At 40.1% G+C, this 27,437-nt stretch overlaps 1 protein-coding gene across 4 annotated transcripts in view; it reads right to left on the minus strand.

Annotated features, from left to right (window-relative positions):
* Positions 1-27,437, minus strand: part of TASP1 (taspase 1) — a 241,286-nt gene that overhangs the window by 27,907 nt on the left and 185,942 nt on the right. For all 4 annotated transcript variants that reach the window (XM_081257714.1, XM_081257713.1, XM_081257712.1 and 1 more), the window contains 2 exons: positions 21,289-21,399; positions 4,869-4,942 (listed from right to left, as the gene is read on the minus strand). In XM_081257714.1, the coding sequence (XP_081113840.1) occupies positions 4,869-4,942; positions 21,289-21,399 (185 nt within the window). Of the gene's footprint in view, positions 1-4,868; positions 4,943-21,288; positions 21,400-27,437 lie in introns of those variants that run through there.

The raw sequence follows: 27,437 nt of genomic DNA on the forward strand, positions 1-27,437 counted from the left end.
CTGGGCTTTCCCTCTTGTTCCATTGATCTATATTTCTCTTTTAGTGCCAGTACCATATCATCTTGATTACTGTAGCTTTGTAGTATAGTCTGAAGTCAGGGAGTCTAATTCCTCCAGCTCCGTTTTTTTCCCTCAAGACTCCTTTGGCTAGTTAGGGTCTTTTGTGTCTCCATACAAATTTTAAGATTTCTTGTTCTAGCTCTTTAAAAAATGCAGTTGCTAATTTGATAGGGATTGCTTTGAATCTGTAGATGGCTTTGAGTAGTAGAGTCATTTTCACAATATTGATTCTTCCTATCCAAGAACATGGTATAGCTCTCCATCTGTTTATGTCACTCTTAATTTATTTCATCAGTGTCTTATAGTTTTCTGCATACAGGTCTTTTGTCTCCTTAGGTAGGTTTATTCCTAGGTATTTTATTCTTTTTCTTGCAATGGTAAATGGGAGTGTTTCCTTAAATTCTCTTTCAGATTTTTCATCATTAGTGTATAGGAATGAAAGAGATTTCTGTGCATTAATTTTGTATCCTGCAACTTTACCAAATTCATTGATTAGCTCTAGTATTTTTCTGGTTGCATCTTTAGGATTCTCTATGTATAGTATCATGTCATCCGCAAACAGTGACAGTTTTACTTCTTCTTTTCCAATTTGTATTCCTTTATTTCTTTTTCTTCTCTGATTGCTGTGGCTAGGACTTCCAAATTTATGTTGAATAATAGTGGTGAGAGTGGACATCCTTGTCTTGTTCCTGATCTTACAGGAAATGGTTTCAGTTTTTCACCATTCAGAATTATGTTTGCTGTGGGTTTGTCGTATATGGCCTCTGTTATGCTGAGGTAGGTTCCCTCTATGCCCAACTTCTGGAGAGTTTTTATCATAAATGGGTGTTGAATTTTGTCAAAAGCTTTTTCTGCATCTATTGAGATGATCATATGATTTTTATTCCTCAGTTTGTCAATATGCTGTATCACATTGATTTATTTGCATATATTGAAGAATCCTTGCATCCCTGGGTAAATCCCACTTGATCATGGTGTATGATCCTTTTAATGTGTTGTTGGATTTTGTTTGCTAGTATTTTGTTGAGGATTTTTCCATCTATATTCATCAGTGATATTGGTCTGTACATTTCCTTTTTTGTAGTATCTTTGTCTTGTTTTGGTATCAGGGTGATGGTGGCCTCATAGAATGAGTTTGGGAGTGTTCCTTCCTCTGCAATTTTTTGGAAGAGCTTGAGAAGGATGGGTGTTAGCTCTTCTCTAAATGTTTGATAGAATTCACATGTGAAGCCATCTGGTCCTGGACTTTTGTTTGTTGGAAGATTTTAAATCACAGTTTCAATTTCATTACTTGTGATTGGTCTGTTCATATTTTCTGTTTCTTCCTGGTTCAGTCTTGGCAGGTTATACCTTTCTAAGAATTTGTCCATTTCTTCCAGTTTGTCCATTTTATTGGCATAGAGTTGCTTGTAGTAGTCTCTTAGGATGCTTTGTATTTCTGCATTGTTTGTTGTACCTTCTCCTTCTTCATTTCTAATTTTATTGATTTGAGTCCTCTCCCACTTTTTCTTGATGAGTCTGGCTAATGGTTTATCAATTTTGTGTATCTTCTCAAAGCACCAGCTTTTAGTTTTATTGATCTTTGCTACTGTTTTCTTTGTTTCATTTCATTTATTTCTGCTCTGATCATTATGATTTCTTCCCTTCTGCTAACTTTGGGGTTTTTTTTGTTCTTCCTTCTCTAGTTCCTTTAGGTGTAAGGTTAGATTGTTTATCTGAGATTTTTCCTGCTTCTTGAGGTAAGCTTGTATTGCCATAAACTTCCCTCTTAGAACTGCTTTTGCTGCACCCCATAGGTTCTGGATCGTCGTGCTTTCATTGTCATTTGTCTCTAGGTGTTTTCTGATTTCCTCTTTGATTTCTTCAGTGATCTCTTGGTTATTTAGTAACGTATTGTTTAGCCTCCATGTGTTTGTGTTTTTTACGTTTCTTCCCTGTAATTCATTTCTAGTCTCATAGCGTTGTGGTCAGAAAAGATGCTTGATAGGATTTTAATTTTCTTAAATTTACTGAGGCTTGATTTGTGAGCTAAGATGTTGTCTATCCTGGAGAATGTTCTGCGGGCACTTGAGAAGAAAGTGTAATGTGCTGTTTTTGGATGGAATGTCCTATAAATATCAATTAAATCTATATGGTCTATTGTGTCATTTAAAGGTTTTGTTTCCTTATTAATTTTCTGTTTGGATGATCTGCCCATTGGTGTAAGTGAGGTGTTAAAGTCCCCCACTATCATTGTGTTACTGTCGATTTCCTCTTTTATAGCTGTTAGCAGTTGCCTTATGTATTGAGGTGCTCCTATGTTGGGTGCATATATAGTTATAGTTGTTATATCTTCTTTTTGGAATGATCCCTTGATCATTATGTAGTGTGCTTCCTTGTCTCTTGTAACATTCTTTATTTTAAAGTCTATTTTATCTGATATGAGTATTGCTGCACCAGCTTTCTTTTGACTTCCATTTGCATGGAATATCTTTTTCCATCCCCTCACTTTCAGTCTGTATGGGTCCCTAGGTCTGAAGTGTGTCTCTTGCAGACAGCATATATATGGGTCTTGTTTTTGCATCCATTCAGCAAGCCTGTGTCTTTTGGTTGGAGTATTTAATCCATTCACGTTTAAGGTAATTATTGATATGTATGTTTCTATGCCCATTTTCTTAATTGTTTTGGGTTTGTTTTTGCAGGTGCTTTTCTTCTCTTGTGTTTCCCACTTAGAGAATTTCCTTTAGCATTTGTTGTAGAGCTGGTTTGGTGGTGCTGAATTCTCTTAGCTTTTGCTTGTCTGTAAAGCTTTTGATTTCTCCATTAAATCTGAATGAGATCCTTGCCGGTTAGAGTAATCTTGGTTGTACGTTCTTCCCTTTCATCATTTTAAATATGTCATGCCACTCCCTTCTGGCTTGTAGAGCTTCTGCTGAGAAATCAGCCGTTAACCTTATGGGAGTTCCCTTGTATGTTATTTGTCATTTTTCCCTTGCTGCCTTCAATAATTTTTGTCTTTAATTTTTGTCAATTTGATTACTACGTGTCTTGGCATGTTTCTCCCTGGGTTTATCCTGTATGGGACTCTCTGCACTTCCTGGACTTGGGTGGCTATTTCCTTTCCCATGTTAGGGAAGTTTTCGACTATAATCTCTCAAATATTTTCTTGGGTCCTTTCTCTCTCTCCTCTCCTTTTGGGACCCCTATAATGCAAATGTTTTTGCATTTAATGTTATCCCAGAGGTCTCTTAGGCTGTCTTCAGTTCTTTTCATTCTTTTTTCTTTATTCTGTTCCGTAGCAGGGAATTCCACCATTCTGTCTTCCAGGTCACTTATCTGTTCTTCTGCCTCAGTTATTCTGCTATTGATTCCTTCCAGTGTAGTTTTCATTTCAGTGACTGTATTGTTCATCTGTGTTTGTTTGTTCTTTAATTCTTCTAGATCTTTGTTAAACATTTCTTGCATCTTCTTGATCTTTGCCTCCATTGTTTTTCCGAAGTCCTGGATCATCTTCACTATCATTATTCTGCATTCTTTTTCTGGAAGGTTGCCTAGCTCCACCCTATTTCGTTTTTTTTCTGGGGTTTTACCTTGTTCCTTCATCTCGTACATAGCCCTCTGCCTTTTCATCTTGTCTATCTTTCTGTGAATGTGGTTTTTGTTCCACTGGCTGCAGGACTGTAGTTCTTCTTTCTTCTGCTGTCTGCCCTCTGGTGGATGAGGCTATCTAAGAGGACTGTGGAAGTTTACTGATGGGAGGGACTGGTGGTGGGTAGAGCTGGCTGTTGCTCTAAATCACCTTTTTTAAGTGAGCCATTATAATTCTCTTCTCTATGTACTATGGAACAAAGCTCTCGTATACTGTCCTGACAAAGCTCTGTGATGCTACTGGCTTGATGGGTAATATTCAGAGGCCAATGTGGATGGGTGTTATATGACCAATAAGCAAGAAGTGACCCTTTCTTACTTGTAGCCTTAATTTGTTAACAATCCCATCTCTATCAGACAGTGTACATCAGAAGTTTCCTTACTTGCATTTCCAAATGTGTAAAATAAATCATGTCCTTTGAAAGAGAGGCTTTACAGCTTTGTAATTGAGGTACTTTAATGCCAAGTAAACATCATATGCCCCAGCTGTTCCTAAAAATTTTATGAACAAGAAGAACATGAGGCCAGTATAAAATGAATCCACAAATTATGTTTCTGACTCCCAGGCTCACCCTTCTTGAGTGCAGGGAAGCCCAGCGACTCAAGGGGCACTGCATGGACATTCTCTGTGAATGCTGTGACTCACTGGGGGATGAGGGCCCGGGGTGCGTGGCACACGGGGCACAGACCTTTAACTCTGCCACGAGGACGCCGTGTCAGACCACACCGGAGCATGAGCCAGGTAGTCCTTGCAAGGACGCTGGGTATCTCTGCCCTCACACACGCAGAGTGTGGTCCAAGTGCTCAGCTAACTTTGCCTCGTTCTCCTTTAGCTATTCCCATCCTCCTTGCAAAATCACCCAGCCCTGCCAGCCATGAGCAGCACACCCATTTTCTCTTCCCAATCCCCAGTTTCTCCTTTTCCAATTATTCACAGTGGATGAAGAAGAACAAGATTAAAATAAATAAATAAAAGGTTTGTCCTAATCTCCATCATCAAACGCAAGAAAGATCTGCTAGTGTTCTTTGGGACCGTTAACTGCTCTTTATCGGATTCTCATAAAGATCACAGAGCTACCGCCAAGAGAGGCTGAAAAAATTCCACTGTGGCCACTTGGCCGGTCAGAGGTTCACACAGTGGCTGCAAGGTTTTCCAATTATGCACCCGTTTTCCCGCTTACCTTGGCCTTCCCATCCTGGGCTGACATATATCCAACACACATGCTCTCCGTCGTGTGGCTCCACAGAAATTCCACTGCCATGGAAGAGAACACAAATAGGCACATTCAGATCTCACAGATGGAAAATAAATCTCTGCTTTTTAATACAACAGTTAAAGATAGCTTTATATTTAACACACTCGGGCTCCCTACTTTCCATTCGCTCCTTCATAAATGTCAGGATGATTTAGTACTCAGAACCGTGTAATAGCATTTACTGTGAAATGAAAAATGTATTTCTTACTTGTCAAAACTTATGATTATTACATGTAAAATAAATGCTCTTCTGTTTGAAACTTGTAGCATTAAACAACACACATGCAGGCACACACACTCATACATACAGTACACAATGATTTAGTAAATATAATATCCTATAACATAGTTTCCTTTAAAACACACACAGACACACACACACACACACACACACACACACACACACACACACACAGGGTCTAGGTTTTCAAATACCATTCTCCATGAAAAGGAACCAGGATTCCTTGGAGAAATGTTGATTCCAAGGCTGGGGCACAGAAAATATTAAATGAATCTGGACATCTTTTTGTGCCAGAAAATAAGGAAGTGCTCAAAGAATGAGGAAGACTTATCAAAAGGACCCAGGGTCAGCCTGCAGGGACTCACACTGGCCATATCTGAGTCAATCTAAGTATCAAAATAAATAATAACAGTAAAGAATTACCACCACTGAACAAAATTAAAACCAACGAGCCCATACTAATGCAAACACCTAAAGGAATAAATAAAATGGGGGAGAAGAGAAAGCAATTCCTTGTAGCAGAATGCCAACTAATAAATACAGAAGAAATAACAGACAGCCATCGCACTTCCTAAAACTAGGAGAATCTGAAGAGGAACAGGCTATTTACATAATCTCAGTGTGATCTCTCCACAAAATTCTTATAAAGGGGCAAAGTATAAGTTCACTGTGGAGAAACCCATGGACTCCACTTTAATCCAATGATGGAAGCTAACATCACCAATTAAGGGACAAATCAACACAACGTGCCTCCTGAGACTCACTGCCACTTCTGTGGTGTTCTTGCCAAAAATGCAGAACCAGAATTGCATGAGGAAACACCACACAAATCTGATATAGGAACACTACTAAATAACTGGCTTGAACTCTTCAAAAAATGTCAAAGTCAAAAAATACAAAGAAAGTTGAGAAACTGTTCCCATTTAAAGGTATCCCAGGGACTTCCCTGGCAGTCCAGTGGTTTCACTGCCAAGGGCCTGGGTTCAATCCCTGGTTGGGGAACTAAGACCCCACAAGCTGCGTGGTGTGGCCAAAAAAAATAAAGAAGACAAAGGCAACATGACAACTAAAGGCAATGTGTCCTCCTGGGATGGAGCCTGGACGGTAACAGGGGGTGCTTGAAGGGACACAACTAATGGAGTTTGAAAATGGACTATGGATTAGGTAACAGTGTGGCATCAATATTAAATTCTGTGATTTTGACAACCATACTGTGATTATTTAGAAGAACAACCTTGTTCTTAAGAAATAGGCACTGAAGAATTAGGAGTAAAGACACCGGATCTCTCCACCTTGCCCTCAAGTCATTCAGAAAAAAAAAATGTACATGTTTAAGTGTGTGTGTGTGTGTGTGTGTGTATGTGTGTGTGCGTGTGTGTAAAGGGAAGAGGAAAGGAAGGAGGAAGTGGAGATGGAAAAACAAATGGAGGAAATGAAAGTGAGTGAACCTGGGTAAAGAAATCATGGGTGTCCCTTGTACTGTTCTTGAAACTTCTCTGTAAGTTTGAAATTATATCTAAATTAAAAGTTACAGAAAGAAAAATACTGAGATACACACAAAGCTTTGTCACCTTCAAGTACTTACTTTCAGAATTCTAAGTTTTTTTAAAGGTATTTTAAAAGTTTTGATGCACTTCACAAAAATTTCAAAAGTCCCCAGTAAGAAAACTGCCTTGCTCAACACCAACCCTCTGGGTCCCGGGCCATCCATCTGTTTACATCTCTGAGCCAATTAAGCCTGAAGACAAGTGTGTGAGTTGAGACACAACTGTGGCTCAGCTAGACTCTGGTCCTAGACTCTGAAGGCTTTGCCAGACACATGGGGTAGGAAGAAGCAGAAGGGGCGACACTGAGTTCCTCATAGAGTGGCTCATTCCCTCATCATTAATTAATTCTCAAACCTGCCAACCTGCTCCACAGACGCTCCGCTGATGAGTGCAGGAAAACAGCGTCACGCAATGAAGCAAGTTCTCTTTGCCAGATGTTTTTTCTTCCTAACACATCTGCTTTGAACTTCAAAAACCTTGAAGTCCAGAGCAAGGTCTGGGAAATTCTGAATTGCCTAACAGAGCAAAGGCACTCAAGCCTTACTGAATTTCTCGAGTCGTGACAATGCCGTTGTATTTAAATACAAAGTTCAGGCATTTCTAACATTGTGACCTCTCCTTATTCCCCAAATATTAAGGTGGTAACTGCTCATGAATTAGCCAAGAAAAATACACGGAAATATATAGTCAATCTAATCATGAAAGGGAAGGATAAAAACACTGCACATTATTTTTTTAAGACACAATTTTGACAATTTCAAACTGCATTATTCTCTCTAAAAATAGAGCCTGCTTTAAGGAAATGTAACACATGAAAAATTTAAACTTACAAAACAGGATAAATTGGGTGTACTGATTGACCACATTAAATATTTTTTTATTGAAAGGTTTTCAATAAAGTTTCTAGATACAGAGTTTAAGAGTTCTTAAAGAAAGTAACTCAATGTCTAGAAATTCAGTCTTCATTCACTCTTTTTACAGACAAACAAACAAAGGAGGTGCATTGTAGTGACACATTATATTTTTTAAATTTTATTTATTTTTTATACAGCAGGTTCTTATTAGTTATCCATTTTATACATATTAGTGTATACATGTCAATCCCAATCTCCCAATTCATCACAGCACCACCACCACCCCGGCCACTTTCCCCCCTTGGTGTCCATACGTTTGTTCTCTACATGTGTCTCTATTTCTGCCCTGCAAACCAGTTCATCTGTACCATTTTTCTAGGTTCCACATATATATATTAATATACGATATCTGTTTTTCTCTTTCTGACTTACATCACTCTGTATGACAGTCCCTAGATCCATCCACTTCTCTACAAATGACCCAATTTCATTCCTTTTTATGGCTGAGTAATATTCCATTGTATATATGTACCACAACTTCTTTATCCATTCGTCTATCGATGTGCATTTAGGTTGCTTCCATGACCTGGCTACTGTAAATAGTGCTGAAATGAACATTGGGGTGCATGTGTCTTTTTTGAACTATGGTTTTCTCTGGGTATATGCCCAGTAGTGGGATTGCTGGGTCATATGGTAATTCTATTTTTAGTTTTTAAAGGAACCTCCATACTGTTCTCCATAGTGGCTGCATCAATTTACATTCCCACCAACAGTGCAAGAGGGTTCCCTTTTCTCCACACCCTCTCCCGCATTTGTTGTTTGTAGACTTTCTGATGATGCCCATTCTAACTGATATGAGGTGATACCTCATTGTAGTTTTGATTTGCGTTTCTCTAATAATTAGTGATGTTGAGCAGCTTTTCATGTGACACATTATTTTTAATACCAACAATTCAAATCAGTCACTCATTCAGGCTCAGACTTCAGAAACTCAGCAGGATTGTCTAAAATTTAAATTATAAAATGCTTTTGAAAAGAAATCTTATTTTATTTCTTTTAGTGTATGTCAACTCAATAATTTAATAAATTATTAATGAATAATTTATCAAATTATTTCTTGGTGGAGGACTTCAGGGAGGCAGAAGAGGAATTAACATTGAGAATCTATCATCCGCCAGTCACTGCCTTTCATAGTGGACCTCAGCAAAGCCTAGATGGGGAACCTGGGGCTCAGAGAAGGGAGGTAACATGGCTGAGGCCGTCTGAGCAAGTGCAGAACCTAGGACTCAGACTGGACCTCTAGATTCTAAAACCTGTGATTCTCCATTGCTTTCTCACTCTGAAATCTACTCAGCTTGAAAAGGATTTAGAATATACAGCATTGAACACAAACAGAACTCTTAAATATCTCTTAACGTAAGCTTTTAAAACTATAACAAGATAATACATTTGACTAAATTAAAAATGTTTACAGTATTACCTTTTGCCATATGGGAAAAAAGTCAAGAGATGAGTGACAAGCTGGGGGAAATATTTGCAATTCATATTATAGAAAAAGGACTCATTTTCTTAGTATATAAAGATCTGCTACAAATCAATAAGGTGAAGACAAGTATCCAAAGAGAAAGCAAAAGGATATGAACAAAAAGGAATATGAATCACTCTAAAATGTGAAAATAGGTTCTACATTTCTCCTACTAAAAGAAATGAAAATTAAAACTACAAGAGATTCAACATTCAGGTTATCAGACACCAAAAGGTCAAAAACAGCATTATGTTACCTGGGGGTAGAGGAAGGAGCACTCTCATATAATAACGGTGTGAGTATGACCATATGGAAATACATTCTTATAGTTTGCAGTAGGTATGTTCTATAACTTCACCATAAACACTGAATTAGCAGATACTGAGCCACTGCTCCCAAGGGAAATACAGGGTTAGTTTCCTGCAAGCCTCTGGTCACAGCATTTTCCATCGATAAGTAAACTTATTTTATGTGTGTTTCTGTTTAAAGACATCTTATTTAATATACGTTTTTATAACTAGTTAATTTTATGCAGTATTTCTTTATGATAATACACTAGCCAAGATGAGCTTAACATTTTCCTGACCCTGGATGACCTGCCCATGAATTTCTTTGGCTTTCAGCCTCACAAGAATGTTGTCCCTCATGCTCTTTTGATCAGTTGTCATCTCCTGAATCCATAAGTTTTGCTGCTTTTCCAGCCCAAATTGTTCCCCACTCTGTCCACGCCCACAGATGACTTGGGAAAGTGCTGGGAGTACTGATCTTTCAATTACTAGTAAATTTCAGAAAGTAAGAAAATTCACCAATATGAATCTGCAAATAATGAGGATAGACTCTTTTTCTCAAAATGACATACCCTTTGACCTAGCAATTCTACTTTTAAGTAGAATTATCTACAGATATGCCTTTACATGTACAAAATAATATCTTTACACAGAGATTCACTGAAGTAGTTCTAATTAGGAAGAGACTGGAAATAGCATGGTTGCCTTTTGGTGGGAGCATATATGAAGAACAATGGTACCCTATACAATGGAATACTATTCAAGTAATTAAGAACAAAGAGAAAGTTCTACATGGATGATATGGAACCATCCACACTGAGTGTTTTTTTCAAACTTTTTGCCATGAACCACAGTAAAACCAAACCAAAACAAAAAAAGCCCCACACACTGTCACTTAGTACATGGGTTCTTTATATTCTATGCACTACAATTAAAAGGTTCTGCTCGTGACTCACTAAATTAGACCTCATTAATGTGACATGCTACAGTTGGAAAAAACACTAATCTGCAAAATATATAGTTTATCTAAAAGAAAAGGAAAGGTGGAGAAAGACATATAAAGATGGTGCTGCCATTTTTGTGAAAGAAAATAAAAGGGCACCATGGATGACAATGCTTGTAAATACATGAGATGTCTCTGGAAAAAAATCTTGGGAAGCAGCAACAGCAGTTATCGCTAGAGAGGGAACTCGTGATTAAGGAAGTTGAGAGGGGAGCAACCTACTTTTCACCATACATCCCTTCTGAAACTTTTGAATTTTGCCCTGTTTTCAATTATGTCCTATTTTTTTATAAAAATACACCTAGGAATCTCAATTACCTTGTTAATCTAATTTATCTATGAAGAATTAATTTCTTCCTTGTTTAGATTATGACATTCTGAAATACACTGAAATTTGACGTAATGACATGTTACCATATATTTTTAATTGCCCTTCATGAGAATGCTTTACTATGATGTGAAACTGATTGGATGCTTTCAAATTGTTTCATGTCTTGTGACTACCCAAAACATGAAAAAATCTTACGAAGGAGCATGAATAAACCCCTACTTAAATTTATACTGGCCACATATATATAGAACAAAACCTGCTATGTTCAAAGAGCAATCAAAACAAACAAAACAAAGCAAATACTTATTTCCATTTGAAATTAAAAAATGCCAAAACCATCATAAGTTTTTAAAAATGAGAAAACATTTATTTGTCTCAAGGGTAAAGCTTCTGTCACAAAGATCTCTCAAAATTGTTTAATTAAGTCAATTTATAATTAAAAAACCTAGTCAAGAGTAGTACAAAGTTTGCTCAAATACAATTACATATTAGAAAAGCTAAAATGTTAAACCCTACTCAGTACAAAAGTAGCATTTCTTACCATCAGTGATATCTAGAAGTCTATAATTTATTTCTTAATTTTAAATCTAAAATTGTCTCCTACACTAAAAAATTGAATTTAATGGAACAGTATTTTTAAAATGATTCTAATAATAATACAAACAAACTGGACAGATGCTATATCATAGTACCAGAATTTTTCCTTGTGTAATTATTACATGTAGGGGACCATGAACTCAAGCAACGTGCAGGGTTTATGAATGGCCTGGAGTGGCATGTCTGAGCCTGTGAATGTGCTGTCTGACATAGTGTTTGGTGTGGTCAAGCTCAAGCTGATTTCCATTCAGAGAAGCCCTGGCCTCTCGGTAATGACCACGCTCCTTTGGTAGTGGCTGGTGACTGTTTACACCTCAACTACTGATTTGAAAAAGGTTTTTGTTTTTTAGAAAGCCAAAGCCCAGGGATGGTGAGGTTACTGGAAATGTCCAGATCATGAAAAGACCTCCATCAGAAAACATTAAGAACACCTAAAGCTATTGGTTTAACATGTGAAAGATGGACACGGGGATTTGGCAGGATTCTTCTCCACCAAGTGACTTCACATCATGTCCCAACACACCAGCACGATGTGAAAAACCGTCAACACTACTGATCCTGTTCCAGTGCCAGAGAACAGATTAGGTGTGGATGTGCTGTACGTGTGTTCCTCAAGAATGGCAAGTTAATGGCCTTACAGGGACAGTTGGAATGGATTTGTACATAATCTTAGAGGCCAGCCTGTCTGGAAAGTTGTATTTAATGCTTTGGAACAAATGAATTCACCTAGGGGTATAATGCCCAAGAGCAGCCCCACTTCAGTCTAGGGTCCCCCCACTGCTTGAGACATTTTGAGTCACATGTCATCCTGTTTAAATTAAGTCAAACAAAATTTCCTTACCAGAGTTGCAAAGCAAGTTTGTTCTATTCAAACAGATTCTCTTTTTTTGACCAGAGAGAAGCCCTCAGCCACCATTTAAAAAAAAAAAAAAAAAAAAAAAAGTTGTTCTCCAATTGTTGTTAACAACCCCCAGCTGCACTGGCTCCCACACCCATTCAAACCTCTCTGCCTGGCTTCATATCCCAGACTTTCTTGCAAGGAAAACAAAACTCTAAAATCAGAACCGTCTTGGGCTGGGCAGTTGCCAAGTCAGCTGCCACTCCTTAGCCCTAGGTCAAATGGCTTACCCTAGTACATTCTGCATAGTGTTTAAGTTATTCCTTATTAAATAAAGATAAATTCATTTTTAAAATGGGAAGGAAGAGGAACTGTAAATAGAACAATTTCTTCTTGTCTCTGCAGACTTCCCCCGGGTGGTGAGGTTCTTTATAACCCAGTAGGGGGTTCATTCAAGGATGCTTTACTGTCCTGACATGGAATCCTTAAGATTCATATAATGCATGTCCCATTATGGCCATGAAGTAGCTTTGAGTTGGCTTGCTGCCCTGAAAAACTTTCACCACTGAACTGTCTGGGGAGCTATGGGGATGGAGTTCTATAGAACTCCACTTATGCTAAGCCAAGAAAATAATTATTCCCTCTTTCCAAGGCTCACTCCATTTGTTCAAGACTAAAGAAAGATGCTGACTGAAAAAGGAAGAGAGGGATGTGGGTCAAAGAGTAAAACAAGCCCCAAAGGACATTTCAATTCTCTTCCTATTTTATCATTTTATTGTATTAGAAACTGACGAAATAAGTGGCCAATGGCTGGGACTTGGAAGTTCTCTGCTGAAGACAAAAGCATTCAGTGAAACAAGTTATACTGAAACATGATTTCATTCATTCAACAAATATTTTTTTAGGATTTGTTTCATACTAAGGTGATCTACATTACATTTTGAGCACATGAAAAGTGACTACAAAATTTGTCAAAATGTTTTTCTGAGAGTTTTAGGAGAACCAAAGTAATAAGAATTACATAATCACTAGAATTCTGTTCATAAATCTTTGTATTCTTTATTTCAGATGGAAAACTTTGTGGCCAAAAAAAAAAAAGACACTATATGGTTAGATTATAGCTAAAAGTATACTTCTCATGATGGAGAAAAAAATTACAGATGAAAATCTATTTCCAATCTTTTTAAAGTGTATTAGTAATATTTAACAGAAGAAAAGTTCTATTATAAAGCAAACAAAGCAAATGATAGCTTTTTGTAATCAACATCTTTGTATTTTAAAAATGAAAACCAGTTCTGAAAAATATGTCTCAGAGCACTACCTCAACAGGTTAATGCAACTCAGTTGTTGAAAAGTTTAAATATCATGTCTGCCTTATTCACTTTGCATCTAAGAATGTTACTTAATTTGCTTCTTTCCAAAATGCCAGCCTATCTCTTAAGACTATAGTGAAGATGTAACAATCCCAAAGCGTTGCTGAGGCGCTAAAGAAATAAGCTTCCAACCATGACACTGGACCCTCTTACAGAACAAAGTTTTAGTTATATTTTTAAGACAAGGTATTAACATCAATAACCAACCGTAAGTACCTCTTTTCCCACTACCAGTCTAATAACTAATTTGCCTTCTCTTTGAGGGTTATTTTTATGATCGTGTAAGCCCAGCAGAATGCCTAGTCATAAGTGCTCGTGGTGGCATGTGCCATGAAATGGAAATAAGGGATATTGCTGGGCCCCGAGAACGAAGCTCCTTTGAAGTACATGTGTTTATATGTGCTCACCAAAATTTTAATGCCAGTAAAATCAAAAGGCGGTTTGGAATTTTAACTTACAGTAAAATGACCTTTTATCTTTTTAATGTTCCAGGAAGCATCAATTCAATCTAACAATTTTTATTTTTAAATCATGGCAAGTTTTCGTAACAGTGACAAGAAGAATACTGGATAAAGAACTTTGCCTGATCTGCAAAGAAGGGAGGAGAATGCCACATTTCAGTTCTCATTGGTAACTGAAGAACAGTTGATTTGATCGAGCTAAGTCTAAAATGATAAAGGGACTCATTATCCTTTCAGGTCATCATGTTAAGAAACTGCAAAAATTCTCACAGAAGAAATCACCTGCTACAACATTTATATAAAGTTCAGACAGGCCCACATGGGGGCTTCAGAGATATGGGTCATGGGCAATTTCTTAAGCTGGGTGGCGGGTCCACAGGTGTTCGTTTCACTATTATCCTTTATAACTTACACATTTATTACCTTCTTTTAAAAATACATGAAACATTTCACAATAAAGATGAAAACCCAGGGGAAAAAAGGAGTAGCTGGACAATAGAAACAATACCATGTACAAAACTTAACTATCAGCACCATGAACATATTCCTGGGCAGCAAAGAACCTGAAGTTACTCCCTGAGTGAGGTGAGGGTGACTTGATGGGAAGGTAACAATTATTACGTGTGCTCATCAGATGACCAAGCTCGAGCTGAACTGTGGGCCTTCAATCTATTTAGCAAGAAGGCCTGCAACACAGACAGGCTTGGTGCAAAGGCTGCTGGCCGAACATACAGCGTCTTCACCCTTACAGCCCCTATGCCTCCTATCTTGAATTGCTTAAGATTTTCCTTAAATATATGGAGTCTATTTCACATTGATCCTCATGCTCACTGCTTTCTATTAGCCACTCTAAGGTAGGAACCTCTGAACTTCACAGGGTCTGTCAGGCTTCCCATCAGCACAGTGAGGGCAGGCTACAAGGGAAAAAATGCACCCATATAGTGAGATTGGTTGTTCATGCCATATATTTGCATATATTCTAATTACTTGTATTGACTCATAAGCTTAAAATGGAAAAGAATTAATTTTTTCCACTGGAAGCCTTGATATGCCTTTGTTTACACAATTATTAACCATACTATATACAGCAGCCTCAATCAAGCACTTCTGTAGAGGCCTGGAAAACATGTAATTGTACTTTAGCAGGTAAAAATATATTGTTTTTTTTTCTCTAAAAGCAGAGAGAAAATTAATGATTTTCAGCTGTTTCATTCCAGGAACAAGCATTTGCTTTGTGTTAAAGCAGTGATTTGTAGGCTGGGCTTTGCCAGCAACTCATGATCTGGGGGGTGGGAGTTGGTGTGATGGGTGTTGCAAACACATTCTCGTCCAAGTTGTCCTTTTAGAAGGCTGTTTGCAAAGGCTGTCTTCTGGGATCCGTTTAAACTGTCTCCAAATCTTCTTGTTCCCCGACACTCGTCATTATCCAACATTTCCGACCCATATTGTTTGTTTGTTAAGAGCATGTGAGGATATTTTATGTGACATTTCACTTTTCTGGAATAGTGGTCAATTTCTTTTAAAATATCTGCTCAATAATCACGAAAGAAATTCCATGTGGCACTTAATTTATTCCTCCAATAATTCCTGGGAGCCTACAATGGAGGGTGCGTACAAAGCTGGATATGACCCAGTCTTTGCATTCCAGTGATTCACAATATGGTGGTGTGATGCTCAGAGACAGAGGAATCTTCTTTAAGATATTTCCAACCCCTGTACCCTCCATGTGAGTCACTGGGGCTCAAAGACCTGTGATCTATTTCTTTCAAATAACTGAGTTCCAAAAAAAAGGTTAAGAAGTGCTAGCCTAGAGGGAGGGGCAGACATTTTAGTACATGTCTAGGATGTCATGATGACTGTTACAAAGGACAGAAATTATATGTTGCAAAAAGAGCACAAGGAAGGAACAAATCACCTGGGCTTCCAAAGGATTCTGCGGAGATTCCTATCTGTCCTGGGTCTTAAAGAAGGAATGTAATTAGCTCAGGGCTTTCCAAGCACAGGTAATAATAGCATGTGAAAGTTACTGGGGGAAAAACATGACCCTTTGGAAGAAGACCAAGCAATCTGGAGTTGCCAGAACTCGGGTCATGGGAGATGAGTGGAGGAAAAGGAAGACTAGTAGGAAATGACACTGAAAGCATGTTCTGGAGCCAGATCAGGGAGGGCTTTTCCCAGCAAGTGATTTGGGTATTTCCCATCTATCTTCTAGGGAAATGTCCAGCAGAGGTAGGAGTGAGTGTGACCGTGTGTGTGTTTCCTCATTGAAGAATTAAAAGTAGGGGGCTTCCCTGGTGGCGCAGTGGTTGAGAGTCCGCCTGCCGATGCAGGGGACGCGGGTTCGTGCCCCGGTCCAGGAGGATCCCACATGCCGCGGAGCGGCTGGGCCCGTGAGCCATGGCCGCTGAGCCTGTGCATCTGCAGCCTGTGCTCCACAACGGGAGAGGCCACAACAGTGAGAGGCCCGCGTACCGCAAAAAAAAAGAATTAAAAGTAGGGAACATGGGAGCAACAGTAAGAGATACATGTTTTGCTGTATTTTAGCATGTGTAGAAAGTTATTCAACATTTAGCTTAAACTTGTAATACACTAGTTACATATACTTCCACAGCTCTTGTTTTGGCCACCATCCCTCTGATCCTGGGGTTGGTGTGGCTCTCTAAGCCACAATTCGGTCAGGTTCTCATTTTGGCCCTTTCTACTTCAGGGCAGCCTGCTTCTCCCCCGACTGCCCCTGTTTCTGAGCCCGTGGTCAGGTTCTCTGGGCCACTACAGATGTATGACAGAGGGAGAGACGTCTGGTGGCAGGATGGAGGTGGGAGACAGATAAGAGGTGGGAGCCTAGAGGTTGGGGAGGCTTAGGAGACAGTCTGGAAAAGAGTGATTAGGGGCCTGCAAAGCAAAAGGGCGCCGAGCACATTTGTCCAAGAGGACCCCAAAGCAGAGAAGCGAAATCACTGATGCAAACGGAAGTCTTGACAGCCTGAGCTGCCTAAAGATGCAACAGAGCTCCTGATTTGTCACTGTAGTTCTTTAGACAAACCAGAGGACCATTTGGCAGTGAAAGCATTTAAAAGGTTTATTTGTTATCTATTGCTGCGTACATAAATTACCCCAAAATGTAGCGGTTTAAAACAATAAACATTTATTATCTCAGTTTCTGTGGATGAGGAGTTTGGGAGTGGCCGTGTTGGGTGGTTCTTTTTTAGGATCTCATGAGATTTCAGTCTAGAAATCTGCCCAGGGCCTCAGGCATCTGCAGGCTCACTCGGAGCTCAGACTGTTGGCAGGAAGCCCCAGTGCCTCGCTGGCTGTTGGAAGGCGGTCATAGTTTTTTTGCCAAAGGGGACTTTCCCTGGTGCTGCTTGAGTGTCCTCATGACATGGCAGCTGGTCTTTCGTGAAGTGAGTGATCCAACCAGGAAAGCAAGAAGGAAGGCCCACTGCCTTTTCTGACCTCGCCTCAGAAGTCACACATTGTCACTCTGACATATTGGAAGAGAGTCACAAGTGGAGAGGAATTAAGCTCCATCTCTCTCTCGAACAATTTATGGACAGAGCACACATAACGGGGTCACACAAGAGGACTTTGAAAGTTCCTCTCTTCCTGAGATTCTCCAACTGTATTCATGAATCAGTAAACAAAGGACAAACCTTGAAAGGGCATGTATTTGAGTCATCCCACTCTAGAAGCGGCCCACTGGGGCCCTTGTAATTGACGTATTTGTCAAGAGGGGAGGCTGGGTAATGGCTTCCTAGAAACTCCATCAAGTAGCAATGGGGTCTGATTGAAACTGCTTTTGTGGCGTAATGGAAATGCTATTGATGATTTTCAGAAAAGAGTGAATATGTAAAAAGCTCAAGTTAGAGATTGTTTTGATTATACTATTCTTGGGACAAAAATGTGATCGAACAATATACAGCAGTTAAGTGTTTTGTGTGTTTTTGTTTTTTAATTTGGGGAATTGTTTTGTTTCATTTGGATGTGTAGGACAGAAAGATTTCTGAGCCTCCTGGTTACTAGATATTACCAAACATTAAGGAGCCACGAGTTTATGAAGTTATACTTTCATGAGAGTTTTATAAAGTGATAAATGAGAAGTCATGGTCCAAACATGAAGCAAATTAAGTTGCGGCCTGATCTGGAGCAATTAACATGGTAAAGCACAGGAGAACCCACTCGAGCTTGATGTTTGAAACATTCTCCTTTTACAGGCAGAGGCTTATGGCAGACACTTCCCTTCTGATGGGTCTAATCTTCCAGTACAGGAATCTGCAGTGAACAATATCTATATAATCTTGATACTGTCAATGCGGGTACTAATTGTCACTGTTTGGGATCAACATCTAATCAGAGCATAGAAGGCAAGCTGCCTGTAGGACAGAATGCAAATGTTACTATCTATGACAATAATGGCATGGTTCCTAGAGGTTGAGGTGAGGGTTGGGAGTCAGGGAGGAAGAGGAAGGAAACTTACATAGTCTAAGGGGTGAGGGATGGTTGGCAGAGATGATAGAAAGTTGATGAATCAAGAAATAGTGCATTACAGTTGAAATAAAATATAATAAATATACGATTTCAAGTTAGAGTTCTCACAAAAGTCATGTGGAACGGTGGTGGGGGGTGGTATGAGCTATGTTCATAATTTTTTCCCCTGAAGGAGTCACTAGTTACTGATTGAGAAACAGAAGCATAAGCACATTCTATAGAGTGAAGGTGAATCCCATGAGAATAACCAGAATCAGAAGCTGGCGGCTCTGGGAACTGGGTGGCAAAGGTGACTTTCACATCTTCTTTCTATCCTTCTGTACCACGTTTACTTTCTCACCACCCACTGAACATATGTAACTTTCTTAAAGCAAAATATGTAAAAACCCACGTCACTGGTAGCACCTATAAGTTGATAGGAGCCTAAGTTCACCAAGTTTTAGTAGATAAACTTCACAAACATCAGTCTCTCTAGCTAACTTTAACAACTGGCAAGATTTCACTTATTTCATAAATTGACAGTTTTCGTTCTTCTCCTTGAGACAGAGAGTAGGAATCAGTTTACAAATTACTACCTTGGTGATAAAAACTATTTAATATGAGCTAAAATTCTATGACTTATCCTAAAATACGCATTTCTATACTACACCACCAAAATTGAAAGGACAACCAAAAATCACCCTTACAATTTTCAGGATTAACTTGAATGGACAAGAGTCCAGGCTCAGTAAAGTACAGAAACTCTATTCTAGCAACAGTCTATGAAGCAGTTTTAATAACTGTCCCCCACCCTGCCTCCCAGTACTAAAGACTTATTCTGAGTTTTTATGGAAGGCCCAGGTACACCCTCTGCATATTTTATTTATTTATTTATTTATTTATTTGGCGATACGCGGGCCTCTCACTGTTGTGGCCTCTCTCGTTGCGGAGCACAGGCTCCGGACGCGCAGGCTCAGCGGCCATGGCTCACGGGCCCAGCCGCTCCGCGGCACGTGGGATCTTCCCAGACCGGGGCACGAACCCGTGTCCCCTGCATCGGCAGGCAGACTCTCAACCACTGCGCCATCAGGGAAGCCCTGCATATTTTAAAAGCAAACTCCCTGCTACCTAACTGTGGAAGATATTCAAAGGTTTTGACAATGATTAAGATACTGAAGAAGCAAGTGGCTGCTTGCCTCAGTTTAACAAATGATAGCCATCAAAAACAAACAAACAAACAAACAAAACATTTGCCAGGAGCAACCTGGGTACCAAGTGTAGTGGGTGGAAAGAGAAAGAAAATATAGCATGAAAAACAATGAAGTTGGTGATCAGAGTCCAGGTGGAGAAAGAGGCATTTCCTATAAAAGTGCATTTTTTTTCCTTTGACAAATGAGAGGAGAGATTTTATGAAAGTGCTTCAGGCTTTTATAGAAAAAATACTTTTTATTCTCATAAGAAATGCTCAGTCTTCTATTTTACAGACTTATAAAACCTCAAGATATGTAGGGACTTGTACTACAACAATGCACAACAATCATACAATACAGACCAGGTACCAACTATACTTGATAAAAGGAATTTTACACAAAGAGCTGAAGTACCACATCCCTGAGAATGACTTGTAGTGCTTATATATAAAAAAAAAGATGCGTAGAGAAGAATGGATAACTACAGAGTGCTATAACCATACGTAATGTAATACTATACAACAATGAAAGTGAACAAACTACTATCACAAGTAACGTAGATGAATCTAACAGGTTTAACATTTCCTTGAAGACATTAGACACCAAGAATACATATTCTATGATTCCATTTATACAAAATATAAAATCAAATAGAACTAATCATTGTTAGAAGTCAGCAAGGTAGTTAACTTTGAAAGAGGTAGAGACTGGGAGGGGTTATGTGGGAGCTTTTAGAGTTGCAGTAAAGTTCTATTTTTTAATCTAGATGCTGGTCACATGGGTGGGCTCAGTTTGTAACATTTGCCACGCAGTTGTAGTTAACCATTTTTTCTGAGTGTACACTTCAATTAAAAAGTCAATTAAAAAAATAACATATAGGGCTCCCTGCTAGCTTATGTGGCACCTTTATGCAGATTTTTTAAAGTGTGCCCCTCTGGATGAATGAATTAGAAAAAGGCACCTCCATGGGCAGAGGCAGCCCCACAAGTTTGTGCCTTGGCAAACGGAGGGTGGGCTGGGCTCCATCCCCACTGGTATGCTTTTCTAGACACAAAATCACACATCTGGATGGACATCTGCAAATCTGCAAAATACTCATGGGACCCTTCCATAAGAAGGGCAGGGCAGACATCCTTATTGTACAGATGAGGAAGTGGCATAGAACAGTGAGAATGATGCGCAAAGGCATCACAGCTAATAAGCCATGGAGCCAGGGTGGACTTCTAGGCAAGTAGCTCTTCACATGGTTCTGATTCCTTTTGGGGAGGGCAACAGGAAGAAGCTTCTCTCTATGTTACTGTGTATATTGTTATGGGTCATCTCAAACGCTCTGTCAAATAAGACAGGGGATAAATACATGGTTCGATAGTCTTAATATTGGGCTTTAGTAAAGGTGCTAGGTGCTAAGTCCATTTGAAAAATATGCTATAAGCATATACTCCGAAATGAATATTCACCTTGTAGATGTTGACCTAGGCAAAAAGGGCAGTGGAATAGAGATGTTTACATATCAACAGAGCATCCTGGCCCAACCATAGGTTAAAATGATCGACTTAAGGATATAAATCTTTCCATCTCTTGGAAAAAAATGAAAGAGAAAGACACCCACGTAATGTGTTTGTCTAACTTACCCAGAAGCGTCTGCTTATTTTGGGAGGAGTTAGGCTCTGCAGAACATCTGCAGGATCGGAGGACAATCACTCCTCCGAGCACGCCGTCTTCGCTGGCCAGGAAAGGTGAGCCTAGGCAGAAATGACTAGTGGTCATTCTCAGTTAATTTTACTCTTTTCCCTTTCAATTTTCACTTGATTACTGGAACAAACGTGTGGTATGAATAAGCTCTTGAAAGATGCCCACTTTCTGACACTCGCCATTGTTCGTACCTTGTACAGGCGGCATAGCAAAGGCAGGCTTGTGCCCGAACAGGCAAAGACAGTGCCAGACGCCTCCAAGAAGACTTGACTGGGGGTGGAGTGTGCATGACCGTATTCAGAATGGAATTGGAAACGCTGCCAGATTAAAGGCCCAAAACACAAATACAGGAAAAAATGCTCAGCAGCTCCCTTTGATCAGCTCTTAGGGATCACTTACCAGGCTCTCCCTGCTGTCAGAGGCATGCCACCAAAAGCTTTGATTTACTACCTTAAATTCAACTTTAAACAATAAGCCACAAACTTTATTACAGACATTTAAAAATGCTCCTGATGGATACACAAAGAAGGGTGAAACTGTATTTCTATTATGAGAGTCTGGTGGTTAGAAACAACCATGCTTCGCAGAGATCTCACACAAACTAAACCATTGTGAGCATTTCAGGAACGCTGCTTTTTAAAACCCCTCATTTTTCCTCCCCAAGGACATCTTCTTCGAACATCTGGCATAGCAAGTGAGCACGTGGAGAACAAATGCAAAATGAGCCCAAGCACTATCAAAGAAAGTAATAAAAATAAAAACCAACCAAATTGGATTTGGGGGGAGCTTCTGGTTAAACTCAGTAGATTAAACACATGCATTTATCTCCACTCCTTTCTCAAATCCCAGTAAACTGGGGGAAAGGGAAGGGAAAAAAGGCATGGCCTAATAAGGACAGAGAGAGAGAGACAAGAAAAAAAACTGACCTTTTAGAAAACAGAAAGAAGACGGACAAGCAGTTGCTCACCTAGTGGATCTGGGAAAGCTGAAACCTAAGCTTCCATGGGTGGTGGGGGGAGTGGGGCGGGGAGCCTGGTTGGAGTTGAGGGACACCTGTAAGAAGCCATCCAGTTTTGTCATAAAACTGAAAAAAAGGACCAGAAATTGGAGGCATCAAGTTCTTCTGAAGGCAGGGGTGCAGGGTGGGCCTGGAATAAAGATGGTTGGTCAAGAGTGTCCAAAAGGATCCCCTAGACCAGGGGTCGGTAAACCATGACCTGCCTGCTCTACAGCCTGTTTTTGTATTGTCTGCAAGCGAAGAGTGTTTATTTTACATGTTCAACTTTCTTTTTTTAAGAGAGAGAAAAAGAGATGGAAGAGGAAGAGAAGAATATGTGGTAGAGACCACAGTGTAGCCCACAAAGTTTAAAATCTACTCTCTGGCCCTTCATAGAAAAAGTCTGCCGACCCCTGACCTCGAGCCCCAGATTCCTACCTAGAGAGGAAGTTACTCTTCCCTAACCCTAGAGAAAGCAGGACATTTACTCTCTAGAGATGCTGAACCAGAGGGACGTGAGACTTGGGGTCATCAGGCTCAGCCCAGGGCAGACGGGAGGCTCCATGCTGAAAACAGGGGCTAAAGGGGAGCCTTTATGTTAAACAGCGAAATAACCAGCTCCCTTCACTCACAGGCTCTCAGGGTGCAAGAAGGTAGGCTGATATCCTCCAAGCAAGAGACTGGATAATTCCTTTCCAGTCTCAAGAGTATTTCCAGTCTCAGTTCCAACCAGCTCAAGACTAAAGACCTATTTGAGAGAACCTAAAAATATAGCTTGTCCTTGCCTTATGGGGAGGGCTTCCAGATGACAAGTGTGACTCATACACAGAAGGTTTTCAGTTCAGCTTCTTGGTACTTAGACACCTAGGATCACTAGTTGTTTCCATTAGGCCTCCAGGAAACACAGAAAGCAAACAAGCAAAAAGGTAACAGAGGGAAAACTTAGGCAAACACTTTGATCAGAAGAACAATCTAAAAAAGAAAAAAAATGGGGAGGTGGATTCCCTGGTGGTCCAGTGGTTAGGACTCAGCACTTTCACTGCGCGGGTCGGTTTTGATCCCTGGTCGGGGAACTATGATCCTGTAAGCTGCATGGCACAGCCAAAAAAAAGAAAAAGAAAAAGAAAAAAGAAGAGAAACACAAAAAAGACAGAATGAGAAATGAGAGAAAAAAAATTTTTTTAACTCAGAAGAACAGGCCAGAAGATCCAATATCTGAATAAGAGGAATTTCAAAGAGAGAAAATAAAAGAAATGAAAGGGAAGAAATTTCAAAAAATAATTAAAAAGCAGTTCCAAGAATTGAAGGATGAGTGTTCAGACTGAAAAGGCTCATGAACCTCCCAGCACAACACATGGGGAAAAAAAAAAAAAAGAGTGCCATGAAGACATATCACTATGAAATATCAAATACTGAGGAAAGAGAGAAAGGTCTAAAAATTTCCAAATGGAGAAAAAAGATCACAGGGAAGGCAAGGGGATCATAATGGCATCGGACTTCTCAACAGCAACACTAGGAACTAGAAGGTTAGGAGGTATTACCTTCGAAATGCTGAGAGAAAATTATTTCCAACCTAGAATTCTACCCTTGGCCAAAATGTCCATCAAGCGTGAAAGGAGAATAAAGCTCAACAAAGTCTCAAAGAATTCACCTCCTGTGCACTCTTTCTCAGAAAGCTGTAGGATGAATGTGCCTCAGCAAAATGAAGGAGCAACGAAAATAATGAGAAAGAAAAGAAGAGCTGAAAACAGGGGATCCAAAACAAGACAAAAGTATTCCTGGGTGACACACAGCTACACACAGGCTTGGAAAGCCCAGACCAAAACAGCAGAAAGCCAGAGGAAGCTGGAAAGGTATTTCCAAGGAGGGGAAAAAATTAAACATACAAGATACATGTTGCATTTGAAATTATTGAGAAGAAATGTTTCAGATTTTGTGGGAAGACTGAGAATGAAAGAGTGATTGGTATAAAAAAAAGTGAGGCAAATATTAACTGCAGAAGAAATAAAAATTTCTACAGGAAATGAAATAGAATCACAGCCCACTATGTAGCTCAGATGTCAATAGCTAGAGTAAAAAATATAAACTCACGATATTGATGAACTGAAAAATAGGGATATAATACATTAAGAGGAGAGAAGGCCTGTGTGGGTGAGTGTAGGTTTGAAGTTGGAAGTATAAAGGAACAACTAAGTCCTTGCCTTCCCTGGAGTGAAGATGATAACATCTAAATCTGATATCCAAATAATATTTAAAATTGAAAAATCAAGAAATAGTAGTATAAGCATGTTATATTGAATTATAGACGTAAGTTTGAGAAAAAATAGCTGAGAGTTAAAAGTAGTAGCCTCCGGGGAGAGGAAAATGAGGGGGCTGTGGAGGGTTGGGACAGGGAACTACTCATTTTCAGTGTAAGCCTGGGGGTACTGCTTGTCTTTTTAAACCACACACACACATTGCTTTGCAAAGAAAAGCAACACAGATTTATGCTGTGGAACTAGGGTAAAGTATTTACTCCTCAGCCTCTTAGACAAGAGGGAAAGGCGACGGGGAATTAACAGTCACTGAGAAAAACTACCCTGTGTCACGCCCTAGTTCCATGTTTTCATGTTCTGTAGTTTAACTTTCAGAACCACCATGAGAAGGCTTTTTATGATCACTTTACAGATGAGGAACCTGAGGTTCAGAGGGGTTCGATGACAAGTCACAGCCACACCACAGTTGAGGAGGAAGGCTTCCCCCCAAGTCTCTTGAAGCCCATGGTGCTGCCTGCTTTGCAGCAAAGCCTCTCAGGAACAGGAAACTCTGGATAAGCTTACGTCCCAACCGCCTGCTGGAGAGCTCCACCCCACCTGCACTCAAAGTCTTGGCACCTCTACAATTGCTCCTTTCTCACCAAATCTGGTCACTTCTCCTGGGGTCCTCACAGCTCACCCAAGCTCAGAACCTTCTAGCTCTTCCCTCTCCAATGACTCAACTCTTCAAACCACATCAAGTCCTGTCAGTTCTCTGTGGGTGCGCCTGTGCCTGCCTCCGCCCCGTCATTCCCACCGACAGGACCCCCATGCGCTCTCCTTGTCCTTCCTGACCCAGTTACTCACCTCTTAGAGAAATTAATCCAATGAATGTGTACGATGTGCCAGGGCTCGTGGGGCACTGGGGACATGGCAGTGAACAAATGAGGTACCTGCTCACATCGAGTTGAGCAGGTTGGGAGACAAGTAATAAAGTCACAAATCAACAAGGAAATCCACCCAGTTACTAGGAAGTGCGGTGAAGAAAATGAATCCAGGCAAGTGTTGTAGGGTGTGACTGGAGCTAATACTTTACATCAAGGGTCGGGGAAGGCATCTTTGATAAGGCGCTAACCATGTGAAGATCCGGGGAAGGAACATTCCAGGAGGATGAACCAGCAAATGCAGATACCCAGAGGTGGGAAGGAGTCTGGAAGTTCAGGAAATAAAAGGAGGCTAGAGTGGCAAAGCCAAGCGAAGGAGGGGGAGGGAGGGTAGAATCCGAGTTCAGAGGGAAGCGGGGCCACGTCACATAAGGTTAGAGAAGGCCCAGCAAGGAGTCTGGATTTTACTCCAAGTGTGATGAAAAGATGACAGAGGGCTTTAACCAGGTCAGTGATGTTTTTTATTTGTGTTTGTAGGAGGTTACTCTGCTGTGCAGAACAGATGGGCAGGGCAAGCGTGGAAACAGGAAGCCAGTAAAAGAGCTTGGTTGTGAGACGCCAGTGGCTTGGGTGAGCCTGGTGGCAGTGAAGACGGTCAGCAGAGGGTGGGTCTGGGATACGTTCTGCAAGCAGAACCAATATGGTTGTCCATAGGATGGATATGGGCGTGGGAAACTGACATCAAAGTTTACTCTAATAAGAAATATGCACGCCAGCTATGATCATACCGTTAAACCATTCAGAAATTTTCAGTGACTCCCAACTGCTCATGGAATAATGTCTAAACTCCTTAGCCAGGCCCAGACCTCCTCTCTCTTCCCAACCTTATCTCCCCATTATTTTATACAGCATGTGCTCCAGCCAGATTGGACTTCCTATATTCCATTTCCTCAAGACTTCCCCCTGGGCCCACTGTTGTGAACTGTCCTTCCCAGCTCCCTCCTCCTCCCCTCCATGAACTGAAATCTATTCTTCAGCTCCAGTGCCTTGTATACAGACCCAAGCTCTTTGGGGTCAGAGTATCTGATTCACCTTTGAGGCCCTCTTAAAGACTAACAGAGTACTTCTACTTATTCACCACCTTCCCCTATCCCCAACCTACACACACACACACACACACACACACTCCTGCCTACACCACTGCAGTGCAGTATCAAGGATGGAAAGACAGTACATGCGTGCTCTGAAAGGGGGTGGGGCCCCTGGGCACTATGGAAGCTTAAATCACGGCTCCTCACCCTTGATACGCATTCATTCAAAGATTTAATGATACAATGATTAAAGTACTATATTTGAAGATTCTAAAATTTTCATGGAAAGTAGTCAGATTTCATATTATCACTGTGGTGTTTAAAAAAACAAAACAATACAAAACGACACTGACTCAGACCGAAAACCCTGTCTTGACTCTCAAGGTAGTAACTGTGTGGTCTTAAGCAAAACATATTAAAAAAAAATTCTATGCTTCAGTTTCTTCTTTAATATCCAATTATAAATCATGGATATTAAAAGATATCTTTCTTGATTGTTGTGAGGGTTGCATTTATATATTAACTTTGTAACCTCTGAGGTGCTATTTAAACATTTGATGGTAGTAATGTGAAGGGTAGGAGCACACTTCAGCATTTTGCTGGTTCTCAAAGATTATCATGTTGAACAAGATCTACTACTGTACTTACCTGGTTAACCTTCTACGTCGGCTGGAACTAGTGCTCAACTGACATTCGGTGATTGGATGGTGGTGGCGATAGAGTATCAATTTCCCAAGTTAAAACGTTACACAGTGTCTGTATAAAAGGAGACACTTTCCTGTTCTTCCCAGTAGGAAAAATTAACATAGAGTGACATGTTGGGCTCTGTGATAAGTGCTTTCTATAATCAAATAGGGAATTGGGGGGGGGGGAATTAACTAA

The sequence above is a fragment of the Mesoplodon bidens genome (genome assembly GCF_964165515.1).
Source record: "Mesoplodon bidens genome assembly, chromosome: 15".
Lineage (NCBI taxonomy): Eukaryota > Metazoa > Chordata > Mammalia > Artiodactyla > Ziphiidae > Mesoplodon > Mesoplodon bidens.